Here is a 24,104-nt window from a genome sequence, read left to right as displayed (position 1 = left end):
CTTTCAAGAGAAGGTCCAAATGTAGATTATTAAAGGCAAAATCTTCTGGTTTTTACATTTTTGCTTCAATTATTTTTTTGCGGTACCAAGGGCTAGGGATTGCACCTGGGATCTTGTGTGTGGGAAGCCAGTGCTCAAGCACATCACCTTCTGCATCGTTTGTTTTTGTTTTTTCAGGAGGCACCGGGAACCAAACCCGGGACCTCCCATGTGGGAGGCGGGGGCTCAACCGCTTGAGCCATACCCACTCCCTCCAATTTTTGAAAATCATTAGGCAGTCCGGGGAAAACACGTGTGTGTCCATTGTGGAAGGCAGTCTCCACTAGACATCTGGAATGTCTGCCAGAGTGTGAGGGCCTCACTGCGGGGGTATGGTCGTTCTCCCCCTGCTGAGCCATTAACACATAAGGGTGGCCTGTCATTCAAAAGCCGATGCAGTGTTCCTCAGAAGCTAAACCTGGAATTACCGTACGACCCAGCAATTCCGCTCTTCCACGTGTACACCAAGTAATTGACAGCAAGCGTCCAAACAAAATCTCGTACAACCAGTGTTCATGGCAGCACTAGTTGTAATAGCCAAAAGGTGGAAACAACCCAGGTGTCTATCAACAGACAAATGGCTAAGCAAATTGCCGTCTCTGGACACACGATGGAACGTTATCCAGCCATAAATAGGAATGAAGTTCTGCTACACGCAGCCACATGGATGGCCCCTGAAGACATTGTGTTGAGTGAAATAAGCCAGATGCTAAAGGACAAATGTGTGATTTCTCTTATGTGAAATACTTAGAAGAAGCAAATTCAGAGACAGAAAGCAGGCAAGCGGTGGTAGGGGGAAGAAGGGAATGGGGAATTATTGCACAGCGAGTACGAGTTGTGTTTAGGAGGGCGGAAAGAGTCTGGAAATGGCTAGTGGTGGAAGAAACAGAGTATTCTCAACGCACTGAAAATCCAAGAGCTGTCCACCCGAAATGGTTCAAGTGATCTTTATGTTGCGTCTATTGTATCACAAAATTTTAAAAGCACCTTTTTTAAAAAAAGAAACCAAGTTCTGATTCACGCTATGATGTGTGTGAACCTGGAACAGGCTAAATGAAGGGAGTCAGTCACAAAAGACCACGCGCTGTGAGGGTCCATTGAAACCACATGTCCGCTAATGAAACATCCAGATGTTTCAGATGGATGGTTGCCAGCGGGGAACGGGAAACCACCGCTTAACGGGTCAGGAGCTTCCTTTTGGGGTGATGAAAACGTACAGTGGTGTGGATCCCACCATACTGTGCATGGACGAAATGCCCCTGAGCTGCAGGCAGATTTTATGCAAAGGGCATTTTCACCAGGGCAGCCCCATTTTACCGCTGGGGAAACTGAGGCTCAGAGGAGGGGCCTGAGAGCCAAGGGCCCAGGTCTCGCCCCCCCCCAGCCGCGATGGGCCCCCCTCTGAGCCCACCTGGCGCTCACCTCGGACAGGTCGTCCTGCTCAGGCGTGTTGGAGCCGCCGCTGTCCTGCTCTCGATGCACCACGTCTGGGAAGCGACCGAGGGTGAGCCCGGAGCCCGGGGTCCCGCTGGCCCTCAGCGTCCCCCCCCCCCCCGCGCCCGCCGGCCTGGCACCTGGGAAGGGGTCGCGCGTGAGGCCGAGCTGGCGGATGATGTAGCGGGGGATGTCCGTCTTGACCAGGTGGCCCTCCTTGGCATGGCCTTCCGCCGCCTCCAGCAGGTGGTAGAACTCCTCGGGGTTGAATTCCTGGGGCAAGGGCAGGGGCGGGCTGGCGGCACGCGCTCCGGGAAGTGGGGGTCCCCCCCGCGTCCCCCACCCGCCCCCCGGCCCGGGCCCCCTCACCAGGCACTCCAGCAGCCGCGCCGGCCGCGAGATGATAATGAGAAGCTTCTTCACCAGCTGCGTGACGAAGGCCACCTCCAGGCTCTCGGAGCGTTCGTAGGCCTGGAGCGGGGGGTACCCCGGGAGAGATGGGGTTCAGGGGCGCCTGACCCAGCCCGGAGCCCTCTCGGTCCCCCCCGGGGTGCACGCTACTGCCAATATTATTATTATTTTTAATTGCCTTGATGGTTGTCCCATTTTGCAGGTGAGAAAACTGAGGCCTGGGCCATGCGGCCAAATAAGACGATTAGGAAAGCAAACACTGTTTTAAAGCCCTTCACATGTACTAACCCATCCCGTTCATCTCCCACACAGCCCATCAGCCAGGCCGAATCAGATGCTCTCCCTCTTTCTCCCAGCGTGGCTCCCTCCTTCCCCTTCTTCAGGTCTCTGCTTAGATGTCACCTCCTCCAGGAAGCCCACCCTGACCTCCTCCCCTTAATGGAAAATTGCAGTTTGCCTCCTAGAAGCACCTCAGTCTGCCTTACTTTTTCTTCTTTCTGTCGCACAGATTCCCTTCTAGCATGCGCTATATTCATTTCTCCATCATGCTCTCAGAGCCTGGACTGGGGAGAAGCCAGTGAGGTACCCACACTAGGCACAAACTATTTGGGGCACCCAATGCCTCAATTATCTTGCAAGATAATCAATATTTTAAGACAATATTTGGGGGAAAAAAATAACTCAGAATTAATGCAAAAAAAAAATCCTTGATAAACAAAATATCTACATGTTAAGTAAAGACAGCTATCTCAGAGCAAGGCTGAGCCAAATTGGACCTTGAGGCACAAAGGAAAAATGGGCAACAGTTTATATGTGTTTTTCTGTGTCTAATGGTTATAATGAAAATATGACGGATGAGTTCATTCCCTTTAACGACAGGAAAGTATAACAGGACAACTTCAGCTTTTCATACACACGAAATATTTAACTTAAAATAATGTTGTGAGTTTTAAAACTCTTTTTTTTTTTCAATATTTTTTCGACTCTTTATTGTTCTGGAAAAAAAAAAATTAACTACTTGCCTCACCCAAGTCCCAGCCCTACGGCCTATGATTTATCTTCTGTATCTTCCTGCTAAAATGCCTGCTCCACGAGAGCAGGGAGATTTGCTTGTCTCATTTCCAGCTGCTTCCCCGCTTCTAGGCCAGTGCTGAGTCCACAGTGGCTGCTTAATAAATATTTGTGGGCTTAACGAATGAGCGAATCCCCTTTTTATAGCAGATGGACTGAGGCACAGAGAGGTGAAGGGCTTGGCAAAGGCCACACAGCCAGGAAATGATGAGTTTGGAGTTGAATGCAGGTTGGCTCTAGTCTGTGCTCTCAAGTTCTGTGGATCTAGTGGCAGAATTCAGACTCAAAGCCACGGCTGATGCTAAGTCTGCAATGATGCCCTTATGGTTTGCGCTGGGAGTATGGGGCCCGGAGCCCCATCATTTGGGTCTCTGCCCCTTCTCCAACTCCATCTCCTCAGCACAGATCAGTTATTTTGCATCATCTCTGATCTCAGAATTTCCCAAACTACCTTCCGACCTCAGGGCCTTTGCACATGCTAATTCTCTCCTGCTTGGTGCACACTTCCCACGGCCCTTCTCCTAGCAGCCGCCTTCCCATTATTCTTGTCCCAATTGCAAGGTCACCTCCTCTAAGGAGGCCTCCTGGACCTGACAAGGGAGTCCCCGGCACTCCTTCCTCTCACCCTCTTCTATTTGCTTCAGAGTCTTTAGCAGAAACCATCTGATTCCTTCCTTTGTCTTGTGCATTGTTCATCTCCCTCATTTGAATGTCAGCCCTGTGGGTCGGGGAGGGATTTCCATCTGTTTGTGTTCACTGCTATATCCCCGGTGTGCCCCAAAATGCCCATCATACAGGCGGCACTCAATAAACGCTATCCACGATCACTGCCTTGAATGGAAGCATTATCTAGCTTACTCTCATTCATTCGTTCACTCACCTATTCCACCAAGATTTATTGAGCACCTAGTGGGTGCTAAGCCCTGTGCCAAGTGGCGTTTATTGAGCACCTAGTATGTTCTGGGCATTGTGCCAGGTAGCACTTACACTGAGCGCCTATTGTGGGCTGGGCAGGTTGGCCACATTAACTGAGCGCCTACTGTGTGCTGGGCAGGCTGGCCACACTAACTGAGCAGCTACTGTGTGCTGGGCACGATACGGGACACCAGGGGCACAGCAGGGAAGAAAACAGACCAGCCCCCTCCTCCAGGGCTGACATGGAGGGAAGTAAGAAAGAAGATAAGCAAGGCTCTCTACTTGATGTGAAGCTCTAAGGTGAAAAAGGAAGGACGCCCGGGGGGGCGAGTGTGAAAGCTGAAATCGGGGCGTCTAGGGGGCCACACTGAAGTCTGAGTCAAGCCCTGAAGGCGGTGCAGGAGGATCAACGCCCGTTTCCCCCGCATCAGAGCTGGGCAGGTGCGTGCCTTCCTGGCACCCCCGACTCCAGCGCCTGGCAAGAGGTGGGTGAAGGGACGCGGGGTGCAGGAGGGGCCCGATCGGCCTCGCCCCCGCACTCACGTCCTGCAGCAGCTTCTCCAGGTTCTCCTGCAGTTCGTAGAAGTAGACGGTGGTGATGAGCCCGTCGCGGGACTTGGTGAGGCAGTCGCGGGCCAGCTCGATGATCTGGTGGTGGATGAAGCTGAGCACGCCGTCGGCCAGCGGCAGCACGCTGTCGGGCTCGTAGGCGCGGGCGAAGTCGCGCAGCTTCTCTTCCATCTGGGCGGTGGCCTGCGGGGAGCCGGCGGGTTGCGGGGCTGAGCCGGGAGGCTGCGCTGCGCGCGGCGGCCGCCAGGGGGCGCGCGGCGCCCGGGGGGAGCCGGCGGGTTGCGGGGCTGAGCCGGGAGGCTGCGCTGCGCGCGGCGGCCGCCAGGGGGCGCGCGGCGCCCGGGGGGAGCCGGCGGGTTGCGGGGCTGAGCCGGGAGGCTGCGCTGCGCGCGGTGGCAGCCAGGGGGCGCGCGGCGCCCGGGGGGAGCCGGCGGGTTGCGGGGCTGAGCCGGGAGGCTGCGCTGCGCGCGGCGGCCGCCAGGGGGCGCGCGGCGCCTGCGGGGAGCCGGCGGGTTGCGGGGCTGAGCCGGGAGGCTGCGCTGCGCGCGGCGGCCGCCAGGGGGCGCGCGGCGCCTGCGGGGAGCCGGCGGGTTGCGGGGCTGAGCCGGGAGGCTGCGCTGCGCGCGGCGGCCGCCAGGGGGCGCGCGGCGCCTGCGGGGAGCCGGCGGGTTGCGGGGCTGAGCCGGGAGGCTGCGCTGCGCGCGGCGGCCGCCAGGGGGCGCGCGGCGCCCGGGGGCAGCCGCGGTGCGGGGCCGCCCCGCAAACCCGCCTCACCTTGGGGAAGCGCTCCTTGTACACGTGGTTCATCATCACGATCTCGTTGTCGTAGGACGACGGGGAGCGCCCGGGGCTGCAGGGGGCGGGGAGAGAAGGCCGTCTTGTCCCCCTGGCTCCCCCGCCCCCGCAGCCGGGCGCGGAGGGCCCCCCGCCCCCGACGGGCACCTGAGGCTCCGCGAGCGCGGCCGCACGGCGGGGGAGCGGCGGCCGCCATCCTCGTCCGTGATGCTCTCGGTGCTCCCGAAGTGCTTGGAGAGGAAGTGCAGCTCGTCCACCGTGGGCTGGTAGGGCAGCTGGTGCAGGCGCTCCTGGGACGAGCAGGAGGACTGCGGCGAGGGGCGGGCCGCGGTCAGAGCCACCGCGCGGCCCCCCGCGCCTCGGGACCCCGGCGCCGGCACGCCCGGGCCCTGGCCCAGGCCGGGCCCAGGACCCTGGTGTCGGATCCCAGGCCCCCGAGATGGGGACAGCCGCCAGTGGGGACGCTGACCCAGGCAAGCACGCGGCCAGAGGGAGCCTGCTAAACCCTGGGCACGGCCCCCCTCGGCTCAGAACCTTCTATGCTTCCCACCTCCCATGGGGTGGACTCCCAAGGCCTCCCTGCCATCTTCTCCTCCGGCTGCGCTGTCCTCCCGGCCCCTCCCACCTCTGGGCCTTTGCACTGGCTGTTCCCCCCACCTGGAACCCACCCAGCACTGTCGCTCCCTCTTCAAATCATTTGCAGAAATGTCATCTCCACCGGGAGGCCGCCGCAGCACCCACTACCCTTCCCACCCTACTGCCCTGCCTGGTTCTCTCCTGCTACATGACATTTTTATTATTTATTTGTCATGGCTATCTGCTCCTGCAGGGCACATTTGGCTCGGCTTGTGTCCTTGTCACGCAGACCCAGGAGCTCTTGCCTGTGCAGTTCCAACTGTCTTTTTAAACATCAGCTCGCTCACTCCCCTGCTGGCAACTCCCCAGCCCAGCAGAACCTATTAGAATGATTTTTTAAAATGCACACAATGCACCAGAATCACCATTTCAAATCGTGTCAACTAAAACTTTAATACCATTGGACATCAAGCCATAAGGCCCTTCTACGGCTCCTCCCTGCTTTTAGAATAAAATCCACCTCCTAGCCTAACCACCAAGCCCCAGCCTGCACGCCCTCCTTTCCTCCATTTCCCACCCCAAACTCCAGCCACACAAAACCACGCGTGACTTTCCAAAGGCATCAAGGTGTCTAGGCCCTCCAGGAATTTGCACCGGCTGCTGCCCTTTCCTGGCACACCTGTCTTCTTTGTCTTCCACCTGCCCACCTCCTGAATTAATCGTTTCAGTCTTGACTTCATCGATGCCCCCTCCTCCGGGCAGCCTTCCTTGATTGGCCTCCCCCCAGCAGAGTCACGGGCCTGCCTCCGCTCTGCTCTCACCTTGCCTCGTGCTGCCCCCATCAGGGCTCTGAGCAGTCTAGGTGATAAATGCCCCCTGACTGGTCTGTCTCCCTCCCCGAGGGCTGCACGAATCCTTAGACCCCTGCTCGTTGAGCCTGCCCGACGCTCGATAATCAAGGGACAAAGGATCGCCGAGCGTGGAGAGATGGACGAATTGGAGGCAAAGGGGAGTTGGAGAGAAGAGCGTGAGTCAACGGGTATGGGGCCAGATCACCTGAATAAAGGTGGGGTCCAGCCCTGGCCAGGTGCAGACACCTGAGCAAGGAGCTTCTCTCACGGAGTCTTAGTGGCATCGTTTATACAACGAGTGAGTGGGAGACGCACAGGGCTCCCAAGAAGACGTGGTGAGAACGGGCTTGGGGGGAGGACCCGTGGCTACTAGATGGACAGGGGGACATCCTGGGAGGCAGGAGGTTCTCAGGTGGCTGCCCCGAGCTCTGGCCCCCCTCCCGCCCCGCTCCTGACCACACTCACCGAGACCGTGGAACTGGGTGTGTTGGTGCCATAGCCGGACGAAGGGAGGGAAGCCAGAGACCACCGCCGGCCGTCCGCCCTGCAACCCAGCCGAGGTGCTGAGGGGTCCGCCAGAGCCCCCCGGGCCCCCCTCTCCTCCTTGTGCGTGGGGGGAAGGGTGAGAGGCTCCCCTAGCCGTGGGCAGGGCAGGGGTGGGGGGATGGACGTGTGCTCTGAGGTATCAACTTGCCCTCGGGGAGGGGGCAGTCTTCCAGCCCAGCCCCCAGATGGGGGGGGCAATCCTTCCCATGATTCTCCTCTCCTGGCAGGCCTGCACCTGCCAAGTGCCCACAGGAGGACCAGAGAAGCCCACCCGAGGAAGTCTCCCCAAAAGTCCAACCCTCAAGACCCCCCCCCATGAGAAAACTCTCCAAGGGAGAATCCTTGGGTCTCCTCAAGGAAAGGTCTCTCCCGCCCCCCAAAAAAACACACCCCTGCTGACACACCCTCCCATCCGCACCGACTCAGTTCTTTTCACGCCCACTAGAAGGCGGGGGGCTAGTGCCAAGTTCGCACACAGACAGGCCCACCCAGACGCGCAGCCGACACACGCCCTCACACGCGCACACACCCACGTGCCCCTTCTCGACACTCACAGCCACACACGTTCCCTCTCACCCGCAGCGACCGGAAGAGCCACGCACCCACACGCACGTGCAACCCGCTACCACACAGGGGCGAAGGCACACACACACTCGCCCGTCTAGACGTGACACCCACCGACTCACGCGCTTGCACGGTCACGCGCGTTCACAACGCCCTCCCGCGCGCCTCCCTCCAGTGGGCGCCTCTGCTAAGCCCCATCACGTCTCAGCGGCACCTGCCTGGCCCCCCCACCCCCCCGCCCGCCCTCCCCTCCTTCTCGAAAGCAGATTTGCACGCTTGAGACCCCCGTCTTTGCACAGAGCCCTTTTTTGGGGGGGGCTTCCTACGGCCTTGGGCTGAATTCCGTGGTTCAGGGGCGCCCCCCTCCCCAGGGAGCCGCCCCCTCGGCCTGCACCACTCTGCAGGGATCCCCATCCCTTCCCTGGTCCGCCTCCCCACTAGCGTAGAGATGGGATGCTCTGTGTCCCGTAGGCCCAGCCCCAGCGCCTGGCGGATGTGGGGACGTTTCGAGAATGAATGGAGTCCACAGAGACCTGCCCGGGGCCCCTGGTGTCTCCAGAAAGTTTCTCCAAAAAAAACATCAGAGGGCTCTCTCTGTCCTCCCCCCACCTCATTCCTCCAGATCATTCTTTCAGGGGTCTCAGAGACCCCCGGGAGGGAAACCTGAGATCCCTCCTCTTGGAGGGAGAAAGGACCGCAGCCTCCCTCCCCCACCCGGGAGCCCCCAGAGTTCCTCGATGGGCGCCGCGCAGTCTGCGCTTGCGCACCTCCTCTCGGCGCCTTCGCCTTGTTGCTATGGAAACGGCCAGCCCGGCGCTCGGGGGCCCGGCAGCGCGAGATCCCGGGTCCAGAGCGCACGCGCTTCGGCTGGGCCGCCACGGAAGCCCCGCCCCCGCCCTTCCCGCTCGGCCACTGGCCCCGCCCCCTGGTTGGCCCCGCCCCCTGGTCGGCCCCGCCCCGCCCCGAGACCCAGGGCCCGCTCTCGGGTCCCAGCGAGCCCTGACCCGGGTGCAGCGAGGACGGGGACAGATGGCGGCCCGGGCGATGGGTGGGGAGGGGCGCGGCCAGGGGTGGGAGCTGCGAGGGGGGGGGAGAGAGGAACTCACCGTCGGGAGGAGGCGAACGAGAAGTGGGCGGGGGTGTTGGGGGAGAAGTTGCGGGGGCTGTCCAGGGGGCTGCTGCCTGTGGCGGGAGGAGGGGGCGCTGAGGGCTGGGATTGGCCCGCGGGACCCGGGGTCTGCCCCGCCCCCAGGCTTGGCCACGCCCCCTCGCGGTGGCCCCGCCTCCCCCCAGCGCTTTGGGTTCCCGCCCAGCCCTTTCCGGGGCGGCACGCCCCCTAGCAGGCCCCGCCCCTCCAGACAGCCCCGCCCCCGCCGTCTGGCCCCGCCCACACGGTGGCGGCCCCGCCCCCCCGCGGCGTGGCCCCGCCCCCAGGCTCACCCAGGTGGCCCGGCAGCGGCGAGTGGGGCCGCGGCAGCGTGGGAGACGTGCTGGTGAGGATGAGGCTTTTCCGGTTACTGGTGCGGCAGCTGCGGGGAAGGCAAGGCGGGGGGGGGCGCGCCGCGGCCCGGTGAGCTGCGGGGCTCCGGACCCCGGCCCGCGCGGCACCCACTCCGTGTGTGCTAGGGGGGCGGCCCCGGAGGGCTGCCGGGAGGAGGCGGCCCCACGGAGGCCTCCGCAGGACTGTGCGCTGGAGAGCACGCGTGTGTGCGAGACTCGTCCCGTGGGCATCATGTGTCACCCGTGGCGCACAGTCACCAAGGGATTGTGTGGGTCCCTGGGGCTGCGTGTGACCTCCGCTATGGGACACAGTGGATAATGCCACTTGTCTACATCTAGGTATGTCATCCTGGACTACGTGTCTGTCCCTGGGTGACATCCGAGGCACTGTCCCAGGGTCTTCACATGTAGCACCCACTGTGTGTGCTTGACACCCTGCGACCCTAGGGGTCCGGGAGCCTTCGGCCATGCGTGACATTCCCTGGGTGGTTCTTCGGTGTGACAGCGCGCCATGCGGGGCGTCTCGCTGTCTCTGCTAGACCCCGCGTTCTCTCTTTCACCCGACTGCGCCTGTGACATGCCTGGGTGTGACATCGTGTTGTGACACTGTGGGGGGGGGCATGGACGCCGTCGCCACACGTGTGTCTGTGTGCCTGTCGGCGGCATCTCCGTGTCGCGCAGTGGTCATGCGTGTGACATCCTACCGGGGGGGGCGGTACACGACCCTGGACCTGCGGGCTTCCGCGCCTGCGCCCCTGGGGGTCTCTGCGTGGCCCTGCCCCCGTGGCTGCTGCGTGGCTGGGTGTGTGCGTGGCCTCGCGGGGGGATCTGGGCGGCCAGGGCTGTGTGTGTGTGACATCATGGCCTGCGTGATGCTGTGTGTCCCTGTTTTGGGTGTGAAGCTGCGTTCCTGGGGGGGGAGGGGTGTCTGGGCTCTGGTCACATTCCGTCCGTCCCCCCGCCCCGTTTCTTTCTGCCCCTCAGGATCCCAGCTCCCCAGGAGCAAGCCCCCAACCCTGCGTCCCCCCCACCCTCGGCCGCAGTGACTGAGCACATCAGCGCGGCCAGGCGCACGCGGCATTGGGGGGGGGGGCAGGCTGCGGCTATTGTTCTGAGGGTGCCAAGCCCCCACCTTCCTCTTCTTCCTTTACCCCCCCCATCCTAGCTGCCGGAGAAACGCAGCGCCAGCAGACAAAGGCACTGCAGCCCCCCACCCGGCGCACCCCCCTCCCCGCGCGGCCGTCCCCTCCAGCGCGCAGTCCACCACCCCCCCAGCCTCGGTCCACGCCGCCCCCGCTTCAGCCCCCTCCCCTGGGGGGGGGTGGGAAGGCTCAGCCCCGACACCTCCGGGGCCGCTGGACCCGGCGCAGCATCCCGGGCCCCGCCCTGCGGCAGCGGCCGGAGGGGCGGCTTTGCGGGGGGGGGGGCGGTGGATGGAGTGGGGGGAGAGCCGGGGCAGGGTCGAGGGGGGCTACCTCTTGGTGCGGCGGAACATGCTGCCGCCGGGGAAGGAGGGCATCGAGAAATTGGAAAGCGCGGTCCAGAGCGAGTCAGACATGACCCGGCGGCAGCGACATGGTGGCAGGTGCGGCGGCGGCGGCGGCGGCGGCGCGGGGAGCGAGCGCGCGGGGCGGAGGCTGGAGCCGCAGCGGGCGAGGGAGGGCGGGGGAGGGGCGGCCCCGGCGGGTGTCGCCCACCAGGAGAGGGCGCTGCCGCGCGCCCGCGCGCCAGGCCCCGCCCGCGCGCGAGCCTGGCGCCCCCCACCCGCACCCCCGAGAAGGGGCGGCCGGCCCCGCGCGGCTCCCCGCCGAGGCTCACCTGCTGCTTTTCCGGGGCAGGGGCAAGTCCTTCTGGAAGGCAAAGGCGCAGAAGGACAGGGGTCAGCGCGGGCCACCGCCCGCCGCCCGCAGGCCCTCTGGAGGAACAGAAGCGGAGGGGCCTCGGGGCTCTCAGCATGGGTGGGGGGGGGGTTTTGGGGGGGGAAGAGGGTCCCAGGGAAGCACAGGGCAGAGAGCTGGCTCCTGCGTTGACATCTCTTTGAGTGTCTGTGTCAAAGAAGCAAGAGATCCTGATTGGAAAGAAACGTTTCTTGAGCGCCTACTGTATGCCAGCCCCTAGACTAGGTACTGGGGCCAAAGCAGAAGACAAATTGGAATCCTTTGGGGGGGCTAGTATTTAGTGGAGAAAGAGGGACATTAAGGATTTAATGTAGTCTGCCCACAAGGTCGTTCGGGCCAGTCATTCGTGTGATGAAATAAAATGAAACAGGGTGATGCGATGGAAGTGGTTTGGAGGGAGACCCCAAACCAGAGAGGGCTGCTCTGGGGAGGTGACTTTTTAAGCTGGCTACTGAAATACAACACCCAGCCATGGGAGAGTCTATAGGGAGAGCATTCCAGGAAGAGGGAACCGCCAGGGAAAGGCTTTCAGGCAGGAATGAGGTTGGCATGTCCAAGTAGGAAATGTTGAATGAATGAATGATGAATGAATGAATCCGCCACAAGCCAACAGAACTGCCTCTCTCTCACACACACACACACAGACATCGGCCAGATTCACAGAGCTGGGCTGGGGGGCGGGGTGCGATTTGAAATGGGAGCCAGATGGAAATGGCCTGGTGGTCTTTTCCCGCAGTGGGGATGCAAATAATTGGTGCCTATTAATTGAAACCGTCCCCGATTGAGGAAAGTTGAATTCCATTTGTCCAGTTCTCTGCAAGTCCCTTCAGGGCTCGAGAGTTAAGGGGGTCTTAGCCCTTTTCCCCGGGAAATAGTGGGGAGACGTGGTGTCTCTTTCCAGCCAGTTCTGTCCTGAAAGCCTCAGAGATGGGACAAAGGGACCTGGGCAGGGCTGCAGCCCGAGAGATTCGGGTGCGATTTCCAAAGCTCTGTTGTGGGAACTCCACCCAGGATAAAATGAAGATATTCTAGCTTCTTTCTAGGATTCCTGAAAGCAGAAAGCCCTGGGTTCAGATTTGTCCCTGTGACCTTGGCAAGTGACCTTCCAATAGTCCGTACCCTCTAGAGTAGTTGGGAAGATCGCGAGTGACACAGAAGTCACCTAAAACATAGTAAGCCCTCGATAAATATTAGGTCATAGGAATAGGAGTTATTGTGAATGGACATGCTACCAGGACAGGAGGTGGTCCAGAGGGACATCTCACTGTCCTGCAGAAAGGACGGATGATGGGCAGGGCCAAAGGGCACGATTTCCCCTGTGGTCAGTCCTGCCCTCCCGAGCCACGGAAGTCGGAAATCCACACCAGGTTTTCCTTCCGTCTTTGCGGAATAGGCGTGAATGAGCCCCGGCCTGGACCCGCCAGACAAGCCGCGCGTCCGCATTGGCCCAAGCGAAATCCAGGTCTGGATTTTCCGGCCACGGAGCCCAGGGTTCTTAACCCAGGGACCCTTGACCTTCGAGGGTGAGCCCCGCGGGTGGAGGGGAGGACCTTTAAGCGCCACCCGGAGAAGTCCTCGAACCCAGCCCAGACTTCTCGCGTCCCCAAACACTCTAGGGTCCAGAAGAGGCGCAAAGTGGGGCGGCAGAGGATTCGGATCCTGGGCGTCCGTGTAGACAGACGCCACCGCCAATCCCCCCGCCAGTCTGCGGAGCGGAATCCGCTTCTCCTGGGAATTAAATGGACGGCGCCGAGGACGGGCCGTTCGAACTCCAGATGCTGTCCGCACCCGTGTACGATCCCGAATCCACCCAGGGGCTCTCTCGGGCGCCCCGCGGTGGGTGGTGGGCTTGTACCTGCACCCCTGCGTGTGCGCGCGCGCGCCTTCAGCAGCGAAGTGGTTAACCCTTCCAGGCCGTGGAGGGTGGGGAAGGGGAGCGAGGGGTCCCCACTCCTCACTCAGGAGCCCTCAGTCAAAGGCTCGGGGCGGGGCCTTGCGCTGCAGCCCGCAGCCCCGCGTGGCGCTGAGCCAATGGGAGTCGGCGCCGGCCCGGAGGGTGGAGCCACACCCCGGGCAGGCCCCGCCTCTTTGCCCGCGACCCGACGGAGCGCACACGGCCCCGCTGCTGCAGCGCCCGCTCGGCCTGGGTCGCAGCTCCTGCCCCCTTTCCCCAGAGCCCACATCCTCCGCCCCCCGGTCCTGCCAAGGGAAGTGGGGGGAACCCTTGGAAGGACCCTAGATGGGGCCATCTGATTTCCTTTGGAAACCAAACCAGCCTTCAACCCAGGTCCACCGTCCTTGCACCCGGGAAGTCCTTCCTGCTCTCTGACCCCCATTTTTCCTGCTGCACAGCTTCTCTTGGTCTCCGACCTCGGTGGCCAGGCCCTTCTCCATTTATGGGATGATGGATTACAGGAGTCCAGAGATGGACGAGGCGCCCTGGGTGAGGGCAGTCTCGGGGTGCAGCCTGAGTCTGGGCCCGCGCTGGGCTTTATCTAAGTTCTCCCAGAGGCCCTAGAGCCCGCTGGGATTGGTCAGAGGTCCCCAAGGGGCTAGACCTCAGGCAGGCAGTGGGGCCAAGCCTTGACCAATTTCCGGGCCAGGGTGGGGGCAACCACCCCGTGAACCCCGTTTTCACCCTCCGAAGCGCAGGCCGAAGATGGGCGCTTCCGAATCCCTCCCCCCCCGGCTCGAAGGCGGGAACTCCCGGCGCCTGGGTGGGTCCCCGCCTTTCCCACACTCGCCGCGGCCCTCAGTTTCCCACTCCGGGCAGTGGACCCACGCGTTCCGCGCCTGCGCAGCCGCGCCCGGCGTCTTCTAAGGCTGCAAGGAGCTAAAAATCGCTCCCGCCCACCCGCAAGCTGGGCTGGACTTGGGGATCGCCGGAGGGAGGGGGGACTGGGGAATGGGGGAGAAGGAAAAGTGGGGAGGCTGTCTAGGTGCCTGGCCAATGAGGGCAGTGGGAAGAATTCTGGGGCCCCAGGCAGGGTGCTTTGGGGGGACTGGAGGGGATCCCCGCGGCTAGGGCAGGGGCTCCCGCGATGGAGAGGGGCGAGGCTGCCGCACAAACATGTTTACGGCTGCGGCGGCGCCGGCGGCCCCGAGGGGCGCGAGCCCTGGGGCAATAACTTTGCTCTGAGCCCCCCCCCCTCCTCCTGGCGGGGCGCCAGGGCGATGACTCCGGCCCCAGGCCTCTCCCCCCACCCCACCCCCGGGGCGGGCCAGGCGACCCTGAGGCTCTCCTGGAGGTGGGGGCGCTTCGGCTGCACCCCCTTCCTCCTTCGGCTCCCGGGCGCCCCGGGCGGCGCCGGAGGGGCGGGGTCCCCAGCGCGGAGGGACGCGCGGCCACCGCGTTCCCCCGCGGACAGCGTGCCCAGCCCCGGGGGGAGGGGGGGAGGGCGCCCGGGCCGGCCCTGGGGCAAGTTCTCCCGCCCCCGGCCCGGCCCCGCCCCAGGGCGCCGACCCCTTCCCCTCCGCCGGGCGCCGGGGCCGCCGCGTACCTGCAGCCTCCGGCGGCGGATCAGGCCCGAATCTTCCATGGCGGCGGCGGCGGCGGCGGCGGCGGCGGCGGCTTCGGCCCCGGGGAGGGAGGAGGGAGGCGGCGGCGGCGGCGGCGGGAGGAGGGAGGAGGGAGGGAGTGGAGAGCCGCGGGGACCGCGGCGGCGGCGGCGGCTGGGGGGGGGGGGGGGACGGGGGCGGAGCGAAGTGGGGCGGTCCCCGCGCCGTCACTGCGTCTGGGCGCCCGAGCCCGGCCTCGGCCACGGCTGCCGGCGCTGGTTGGGGCTGGGGGGGGGGGAGCAAGGGGAGAGACTTCCAGATGCCCCCCCCGGGAGAGCCAGGCTACGGAGAGGCAACCTCATGGAGAAACCCCTCTAAGTAGAGACACCCCAGGGTACAGTCCTTCTAACGGGTACAAAAGCCACCCTGACCCAAGAAACACCCCAAGGGCGACATTCTCACTGAGATATATTCCCTAGGCGGGTACCCCCCCCCACCTGCCGGCAGGGAGACACATTCCTACGAGGAGAAAAATCTGCAAGGGGAGACTCTCTGCAATCAAGAGTATGGGGAGATCTCCTAATTGAGTTGTCTCCCAGAGGTGACATCCCTTCTTAAAAGCCACCCCCCACACACACACACATGCAAGAAAAGACATTTCCGCGAAGAAACAGCCGCACAGGGGACGACAATTCACGTGCGGAGCCGGGGGAAGGCAACCCTCTGATGAGAAACACCCCTGCCCCACCCCTAAAAGCCTTATTCTCTGTCTTGGATGGGAACTGTCCCCATGCAAGAGATCCCCAAACCCTAAGGAGAGTCAGTTTCACTCAGGACACCTTTTCCAAACAGGGGGGGCCTCCCGGGAAATATTCCCCCGGAGAGGCCCCCCGGTGTCCCCGTCTAAGGCCCCCCCAGCTTCTCCCCAGAGCCCTCCTCTGAAAGTCTCAGCCCTTCCAGTGACCAAGATTTCCCCGTGGGGATTAAGGTGCCAGGCCAGGCCGCCTGTATTTATAGGAGCGATCGGCTGGTAGTTGGGGCGCGGGGGCGCAGTGGAGCCATCTCCAGCCCTCCCTCCCCTCGCCTCCTCCAGTGTCCCCGCTGTTGAGGCCAAGTCAACTCTATGCCTCCTGGGGTGGCAGAAGAGAGGGACGGAGACCTCCCCACCCCAGAACCCAGGCAGGGTGGGGGAGGGGGGCTTCCAAGGGTCCCGGCCCCCAGCTGGCCCGAAAGTCCCCCGAAAGGCGCAGGCACGGCGCGGGAGCGACCCCTGCCGGGCGACGGCGGCGAGGTCCCGCCCCGCGTGTTGCCCGGGCGCCGGGGGATTCCGAGGCTCGTCTGCCCCCGGCTCGGTGGCCGCGCCTCCGCCCGAGTTTTCTCTGCCCGTGGCTCTCTGGTTCGGGCCCTCTCGCTGCGTCTGCTCCGCGCACCCCTCTCTTCCCGAGCCCGGTCCCCGCGCGCGTGGCGCCGCGCTCTTAGGCCGGCCGCCTCGGGAGCTCTCCGTGGTGCTGATCCCGCTCGTTCCTGTCCGCGGTGCTGAAGTTTCAGGGCGGGGGGAGGGCTGAAGTCAGGGAGGGGGGAGGGGGGAGGGGGGGGCGTCTGGCGGAAGGCACAGCCCTGTGGCTGGACAGGCCGGGCCCACGAGAGCCCCCAAGGTGGACCAGGGAAAGCCAAGGTCCACAGGTCTTGGTTGTTGAGGCCTCCACGCCGTCGCTGGAGAACGCCATAGAGGAGCTGGGCAAGAGGGCTTCCGATTCGCTCGTTTTCTCAGCATTTAGATTTGAGCACCTGCCAAACACGAGGCCGTGTTTGGGGCTCTGGGAGTATATAGGTGAAAGAGAGACATAAACGCTGTCCTACCTGATGGGACAGACTTGTGGTAGCTGGCGGTCAATGCTCACACACACACATAGCATGCAAATACAGGCACACACACTCTGCAAATACAAACATTCACGGACACTCAGGAAACACAGACACAAGCAAACACACACGCGTACACACGCTCTGCAAGCCTACACGCGAATACACACTAACTTTATATATATATATATTTTTGTCTTTATTTTTTTAGTGTACATTAAAAAAATATGAGGTCCCCATATACCCCCATCCCCCTCACTCCACTCCTCCCCCCATAACAACAACCTCCTCCATCATCATGAGACATTCATTGCACTTGGTGAATACATCTCTGAGCACTGCTGCACCTCATGGTCAATGGTCCACACCATAGCCCTCACTCTCCCACAGTCCACCCAGTGGGCCATGGGAGGACATACAGTGTCCGGTAACTGTCCCCGCAGCACCACCCAGGACAACTCCAAGTCCTGAAAATGCCCCCACATCACATCTCTTCCTCCCACGTCCTACCCCCAGCAGCCACCATGGCCACTTTCTCCACACCAATGCCACATTTTCTTTGATTACTAATCACAATAGTTCATGAATAGAATATCAGTAAGTCCAATCTAATCCATCCTGTGGACCTTAGAATGGTTGTGTCCACTCCACATCTATATCAAGAGGGGGCTTAGTTTCCACATGGATGATGGATGCAATCCTCCTGCTTTCAGTTGTAGGCAGTCTTAGTTCCATGGTGTGGTGGTTGACATTCTTCACCTCCCTGTTAGCTGAGTGGGGTAAGTCCAATAAACCAGAGTGTAGGAGCTGAAGTCTGTTGAGGCTCAGGGCCTGGCTATCACATGGTCAGTCCAGTGATTCAGATCCCCTGGGTATACATTAAGCCCCAGCACCAACTACACTTCTGGTAAAAGTAGCAGGAGAGACTTGTGGATAAAGATCACATCTGAGTCCAGCTCCATCACAGAGAAACACAAACTCCAAAGTAGGGCCAACTGACATGGCACTGAACTTCATCTGTCATGACCATAGAACCTGTGAGTCTCCCCATAAACTTACTTTGCGAATTCACCCACAAGCGCATACATACATATATTCAGCCAAAGCAGACATACAAACACATGTTCACACACTTTGCAAACACACGTCAGCCATCACAGGTGCACACGCTCTGCAAACACACACAAACACATGTACAAATACATACTCAGCAAATACACGTGCAAGCATATGTACAAGCTGTGCAAATATGACCCAGAAAACACAGACACAAGGACATACTCTGAAAACACATAAACACAAAATGTAAACACACTCAGCCAACACAGACGTGCAAAAAAAAACCTTACACAAACACATATACCCACCAAAAAACTCACACTCTACACAAACACACGCAAGCACCCACGTTCAAACACATACTTAACAAACACGGGCACACAAACACAAACTCAGAGAATGCAGACACATGCACACAAGGCACACACATGCAAACAACACACGCAAGCACATGGAAACACCAACCCCCCCACCCACACACACTTCCAGAACCAAGAGATGCTCAGCCACACAGACAAATCCTCACCCAAGGCACAGATACATCACCACCACCACATAACACACACACACACGCAACGGCGCTGTGTTTCTTGTTTCTTGCTTGATTCCCCCACAAGAATGTCAGCTCTATGAAAGTTGAGATACCATGACTCATTCACTGCTGCATCCCCAGAAACTGGCACACAGTAGGTGCTCAATTAAAGACGGTGCAGGGAATGGAAAGAGTGGGGGAATGTACACAAGGGACACACGTTCCCTCAGAAGGATCCTGGCACACATGCACACACTAATGTTTCTTGCATCGGCAAGTCTGTTCCACACATGACAATACCTCCTTGTTCACACAGTTACCATCTACGGTCACCCCCCTTCATCCACCGACTTACCCACAACATTTTCACGGGGACATTCGTCGCGTTCCCACATTCCCCAGCAAGGGATTCTGAACACACCCCTCACAGATACATACCAACACCCCAACCAAGAGACACACGTCAACCTACCCTCAGCCAACAAACATGCACAGACACAGGCACACAAAGGTGCACCAAACACACACACTCTCTCTGCACAAATAGAGATGCCGCTTAGGCCACAAGGTCAATGCAAGGGCGTGCCGACACAGCCATGTGTGCCGGGGGGGTCGGGGGCCTTTGGGGTGCTGGGTGAGAGGGCGGGGCGCTGGGAAGCCCCACCCCTTGGCAAACCACGCCCTTTCGGTTGCCGCCGTTTCCTCCTGCACTTGACCCGTCTCGGGAGCGCCCTAGATTTTCGTCCAGCCAAGAGGTGAAGGGCGACCGGGGGGTGGGAGGAAGAGAGGGTGATGGTCTTGTCACCACAGACCCCCAGCTTTCCCCGTCCCCGGGGCTTTCAGACCCCAGTGGCAGAACCCCAGCCCTGCTAACTACTGAATTTGGTCCCCCAAAGGCCCAGCTCTGGCTGGCAGCCCCTAAGCCGATTGTGGTGACCGAGAGAAGGTGACCTAGGGAAGGGCCAGCGGGGAGCGAGAGGGAGGGGGGAGGCAGCGACAGAGACGAGGAGGAATTACTGCACAGGAGAGCGGGCTGGGCAGAGCTGGGGTGGTGCCCCTGGTTTTAGGAGGGGGGCCGCTTGATCTCCCAGAAGGTCCGAGATCCCGCTGCTTTGAGGGGGCAGGTACCTGAATTGAAGGGAAGGGGAGACAGGTCTGACGGGAGAGGCCGGTCTCAGGGGCCCTCTGGGATTGGAAAGCGTCTGGCTGTGGCACAGCCGTCTGGCCAGCCGCCCACCCTCCACTCTGCCTGGCATTGCCCCGGGGCGGGGGGCTTAGGCAGGGTGCCACCCTGAGCTCCCCGAAAGGGGGCTTCCAAGCATCATCCCCACACCAGCTGGCTCTTGCGTCAGGTGGCCATGGCCCGCAGGGACCTGCCCTGGGCCCTGAGATTCACCCTGGCATGGACACTGCTAGGGGCCTGTGGAGGGAGCCGCCTCCTCCAAGCTGGACCCCAGGGACCCCATGGGCCAGCGACCCACCTGGTCACAGACCAGCAGCACCTGGCAGGTAAGCGCCCCAGACCCTGCCTCACCTCCATCACCCAGGAACCCTCACCTGACTCATAATTTTCTTATGGGAGGCGCTTCGGGGGCCACCAGAGTGGGCAGCAAGGGTTAGTGCCGAAGGGTAGTGTGGAGAGCACGGGCGGAAGCCGGGCCACCTTCAAACCCCAGCTCTGTCACTTCCTAGCTGTGTGACCCTGGAGAAGTCACTTAACCTCTCTGAGCCCCATGTAGCCCATTTAAAAAGGGAGGAGATGGCATACCTACCTCACAGGGGTGCTGCGAAGATTAAACATCTGTGCACTGATACCTCTACCAGGCTCCTGATAAATAGTTTACAGTGACGTCACCTACTGCTATTATTATATTACTTGGTGCTGTGACTGCCTGCCAAGTGAAGTGCCTTTACTTAAGGTTTCTGTTTGGGGGGGGTGATGTAGATTAGGGTACCCCTGATTCAGGGGGTCCCCAGGTGCTGGCTCCCCACCCCTACCGCACAGGCCTCCCCTTTTCCAGGATCGTGTTGTCCCTTGGAGACGCACGTGCCAGAGACACTGGGACCTGGGATCGTCCCAGCGCGCTGTGGGGTGCAGAGCCCAGGGTGAGTGCAGAGTACAGGAACCCCCATGTGTTCCTTCTGCTCCTGGTCCCAGTGGGCCACAAGCCCCCGCGGACCCTGAGCCATCGTCTCACCCCATGTCTAGGTGCCAGTCCTTCTTGGGAAACCTCCAAGGGGCTCTCCGCCGTCGCTTCGGCCTGCTGTTCCTGGGGGTGCGCCAGGCGCACCCGCTCTGCGCGGAGCTCTGCGAGGCCTGGTAGGAAAGAGAGGGCAGGAGGGGCGGGGCCTGGACCTGGGGCGGGGCCAAGACTCGGGGCGGGGCCTGGGCTTGGGCAGGGCCTGGGGCGGGGCCAAGGCTTGGGGCAGGGCCTGGGTGTGGCTGGGCCTGGGGTGGGGCCGGGGGCGGGGCCGGGGCCAAGACTTGGGGCGGGGCCTGGGCTTGGGCAGGGCCTGGGGTGGGGCCAGGGGCGGGGCCTGGGCTTGGGGCGGGGCCTGGGGCGGGGCCTGGGCTTGGGCAGGGCCTGGGGTGGGGACTGGGTTTGGGGCAGGGCCAAGGCTTGGGGCGGGGCCTGGGCGGGCCCTGCGGCTGGCTTGGCCAGGTGTTTGAAGGGGCGTGGCCTGCCTCGCACGGGGGGCCTGAGGTTCCCAGGTGAGGCAGAAAGGGGAGGGGCCCCCTGACATTCACGATTGGGGCGTGGCCCCCTTAAAGTCCGGAGCGTGGAGGCGGGGCCTTTTGTGGGCCTGGGCTTGTAAGGTGCGGCCTCTGAAAAGAGAAGGCGAAAGGGTGGGGGGCGTCAGGGGCTACCTGGGACTGCGGTGGGAAGAGCTGGCGGAAGAGGGGCATGGGGAGAGGGAGGGGTTGGAGGGGAGGCGGGGCCTGGGCCTGAGGGCGGGGCGGGGTGGGCGGGGCCTCGGAGAGCCCCCAACCCCCCTCCAAATCCCATCCCCAGGTTCGCCACCTGCGAGGCTGACGTCGCCTGCGGCCCCACTTGGCTCCCGTTTCCAGACTGGAGGGGCTGCCGGCCTGGCTGCCGGACTTATGGACAGGTGAGCGTGGGGCGAGGAGGACGGAGCCCGCCCCCCGCCTCTCCAGGTCCTGCCCTCACCCGCCTGGGCCCCATCGCCACCCTCCCGTCTTCCGCAGCCCCCTGCGCTACCAGGGTGCGCCCGGGGCCTCCCTAGGGGCCAGTGAGCCGGGATTTCGCCCTCCCCAAGGGTCCCGTCCACGGTTTGCCCCAAGGACTGGGGTCCAGAGGCACCCTCCCCGACCTGCGCCTGGGACTCAGTAGCCACCCCTCGGCGCCCCCTCCTCCCGCAGGGCCCCAAGGCCAGAGAAGCCTCAAGGCCCCTCCCTGGCCCCTTCCCCGGGTAGAAGTCCTGGCCTTTAGCTCCCGCCCTTAGCCCCGCCCCAGGCGCCTGGGCTCCGCCCCCCAGGCCCTAACTCCGCCCCTCGGGCCCTAATCTACCCCTCGGACACTAACTCCGCCCCTCAGGCACTAACTCCGCCCCCTCGGGCCCTACCTGCTCCCCGGGCCCTACCTCCCCACCTTGGGCACTAGCTCCGCCCCTCAGGCACTAGTTCCGCCCCTCGGGCAATAACTCCGCCCCTCGGGGACTAACTCCGCCCCTGGGCCCTAACTCCGCCCCTCGGGCACTAACTCCGCCCCTCGGGCCCTAACTCTGCCCCTCGGACACTAACTCCGCCCCTCAGGCACTAACTCCGCCCCCTCGGGCCCTACCTCCGCTCCCCGGGCCCTACCTCCCCACCTTGGGCACTAGGTCCGCCCCTCAGGCACTAGCTCCGCCCCCTCAGGCCCTAACTCCGCCCCCTCGGGCCCTACCTCCGCCCCTCGGGCGCTAGCTCCGCCCCTTGGGCACTAACTCCGCCCCTCTGGCGTTAGCTCCGCCCCTCGGGCACTAACTCCGCCCCCCGCCTCGCAGACCTTCGCCGACGGCGCGGACCTCTGCCGCTCCGTCCCGGGGGCAGCTCCTGGCTCCCGGCCCTGCCTCAACGTCTCCAGCCCGGCGCTGCCGCCTTCCCGCCGCCCTCGCGACCCCGGCCTGGACGCTGCGGGCAGCGGGAGTGGCAGTGGCGGAGGTCCCTAGGGGGTCCCCTCCGCCGGCCCGCGCCCCCACCCTAAAATCCACCCCCCCCAGAACCCCACCCCTCTCCGCCGCCGCCTTGTGGGACCCAGATCCTGTCCCTCCTCCCCCCGAGGCCCCCGAGACTCCCCAGTCTCCAAGAAGCAACTCAGTGCTCCCCCCGGAATAAAGTCGCTAGCTGGAGATGTGGCTGCTTCTTGGGGCAAAGGGTGGAAAGGGCGGTGGCCAAAGAGGAGTTAGAGACTGATTTTTTTTTTTTAAGATTTATTTTATTTATCTCCTCCCAGCCCCCGTGCCCCCATTGTCTGCTCTCTGTGTCCCTCCGCTGTGTGTTCTTCTGTGTCATTTTGTCTTCTCATTAGGCGGCTCCAGGAACCGATCCTGGGACCTTCTGGAGTGGAAGAGAGGTGATTACTCTCTTGCGCCACCTCTGCTCCCTGTTCTGCTACGTCTCCTTATTGTCTCTCCGCTGTGTCTCGTTGTCTCATCTTTTTTTTTTTTAAGATTTATTTATTTCTCTCCCCCCCCCCCACCCTGGTTGTCTGTTCTCTGTGTCTATTTGCTGCGTCTTCTTTGTCTGCTTCTGTTGTTGTCAGCAGCATGGGAATCTGTGTCTCTTTTTGTTGCATCATCTTGCTGCGTCAGCTCTCCGTGTGTGCGGTGCCATTCCTGGGCAGGCAGCACTTTCTTTCGCGCTGGGCGGCTCTCCTTACGGGGCGCTCTCCTTGAACGTGGGGCTCCCCTACACGGGGGACACCCCTGCGTGGCAGGGCACTCCTTGCACGCATCAGCACTGTGCATGGGCCAGCTCCACACGGGTCAAGGAGGCCCGGGATTTGAACCGCGGACCTCCCATGTGGTAGACGGATGCCCTAACCACTGGGCCAAGTCCGCCGCCCCTCGTTGTGTCATCTTGCTGCGCCAGCTCTCCGTGTCAGCCGGCACTCCTGTGCGGGGCTGCATTCACGCGTGGGCCGACACTCCACATGTGCCAGCAGGCGCTCACCAGGAGGCCCTGGGGATCGAACCCTGGACCTCCTATATGGTAGACGGGAGCCCGATGGGTTGAGCCACATCCATTGCCCCAGGGACTGATTCTTACTCAAGTGTAAATGATGGCCTTGACTCCTGGAGCATGTGTTATTCCTGGGAATGCCAGGGTTCAGAAACAGGGGGGACAGGGGGTCAGAAAGGGGTCTGTGTGCCCCAGACCTGCCACAAAGCTCCCTGACTTATATAGACCTTGAGACAGCCTTCAAGCCTTCGCTGCCCCCTCCCACCCTTCCAGGTCTTGATGATGCCCTTCCACCCAAATCCCAGGTCTAGCCCTAAGGCAAAGGACTAGACTCAGATTCAGAAGTTGAGTTTTAAACAGAATTCCTAATCCTTCTCCTATCACAGGCCCTTGCACTCTTGGTTCCAGTCAATACAGCAAGGCTGATGGGATGCGCCTGTGTAAGCAGAGAAATTCCCCACTGGGAGAGTAGCAGGCAGGCCTCTTTCAGCTGCATGAGATGAACTCAGCTCAAAGTGCACTTAACCAAAGCGGCGACTGAAAAAAAAAAAAAAGCCTAAGGAACGCCATATGTTCTGCATAATTTTTCCTGTCAACATACAACTACTCTAATAATAATAATTTCTAAAAAAATCCTAAGGGTGGCTTTAGGCTGTATCTAGGTGCTCAGATGAGATTAGGAATCTATAGCTTTTTCTTGGCTACATCCCAGGACAGGATCTTCTCCCAGGGGTGAAGATGGACTAACAATTCCATGACGCCGGGGGTTCCAGTGTGCCCGGGGCTCTGTAAAATCAGCA

General features: G+C 61.8%; 2 protein-coding genes across 3 annotated transcripts in view; one reads left to right on the top strand and one right to left on the bottom strand.

The window, feature by feature from the left end:
- Positions 1-14,741, bottom strand: part of MAST1 (microtubule associated serine/threonine kinase 1) — a 29,140-nt gene extending 14,399 nt beyond the window's left edge. The window contains exons 1-11 of one of the 2 annotated variants that reach the window (XM_058290538.2): positions 14,671-14,741; positions 11,091-11,122; positions 9,213-9,301; positions 8,879-8,954; positions 7,128-7,206; positions 5,383-5,543; positions 5,215-5,290; positions 4,414-4,623; positions 1,843-1,944; positions 1,614-1,746; positions 1,462-1,526 (exon numbers count right to left, since the gene is read on the bottom strand). In XM_058290538.2, coding sequence (XP_058146521.1) covers positions 1,462-1,526; positions 1,614-1,746; positions 1,843-1,944; positions 4,414-4,623; positions 5,215-5,290; positions 5,383-5,543; positions 7,128-7,206; positions 8,879-8,954; positions 9,213-9,301; positions 11,091-11,122; positions 14,671-14,709 — 1,062 coding nt within the window. In that variant the 5' untranslated portion in view covers positions 14,710-14,741. Of the gene's footprint in view, positions 1-1,461; positions 1,527-1,613; positions 1,747-1,842; positions 1,945-4,413; positions 4,624-5,214; positions 5,291-5,382; positions 5,544-7,127; positions 7,207-8,878; positions 8,955-9,212; positions 9,302-10,747; positions 10,917-11,090; positions 11,123-14,670 lie in introns of those variants that run through there. The other variant, XM_058290537.2, reaches the window with a different exon arrangement.
- A 4,739-nt stretch (positions 14,742-19,480) lies between these two features.
- Positions 19,481-22,292, top strand: RTBDN (retbindin). Its single transcript, XM_058290311.1, has 5 exons — positions 19,481-19,631; positions 20,144-20,228; positions 20,332-20,442; positions 21,137-21,233; positions 22,128-22,292. Exons 1-5 carry the CDS (start codon positions 19,481-19,483, stop codon positions 22,290-22,292), a joined length of 609 nt encoding a protein of 202 aa, XP_058146294.1.
- Positions 22,293-24,104: the final 1,812 nt, after the last annotated feature.

Source organism: Dasypus novemcinctus, chromosome 30 (assembly GCF_030445035.2).
Source record: "Dasypus novemcinctus isolate mDasNov1 chromosome 30, mDasNov1.1.hap2, whole genome shotgun sequence".
NCBI classification, from domain to species: Eukaryota; Metazoa; Chordata; class Mammalia; order Cingulata; family Dasypodidae; genus Dasypus; species Dasypus novemcinctus.
This window is presented reverse-complemented; position numbering and strand designations above follow the sequence as displayed.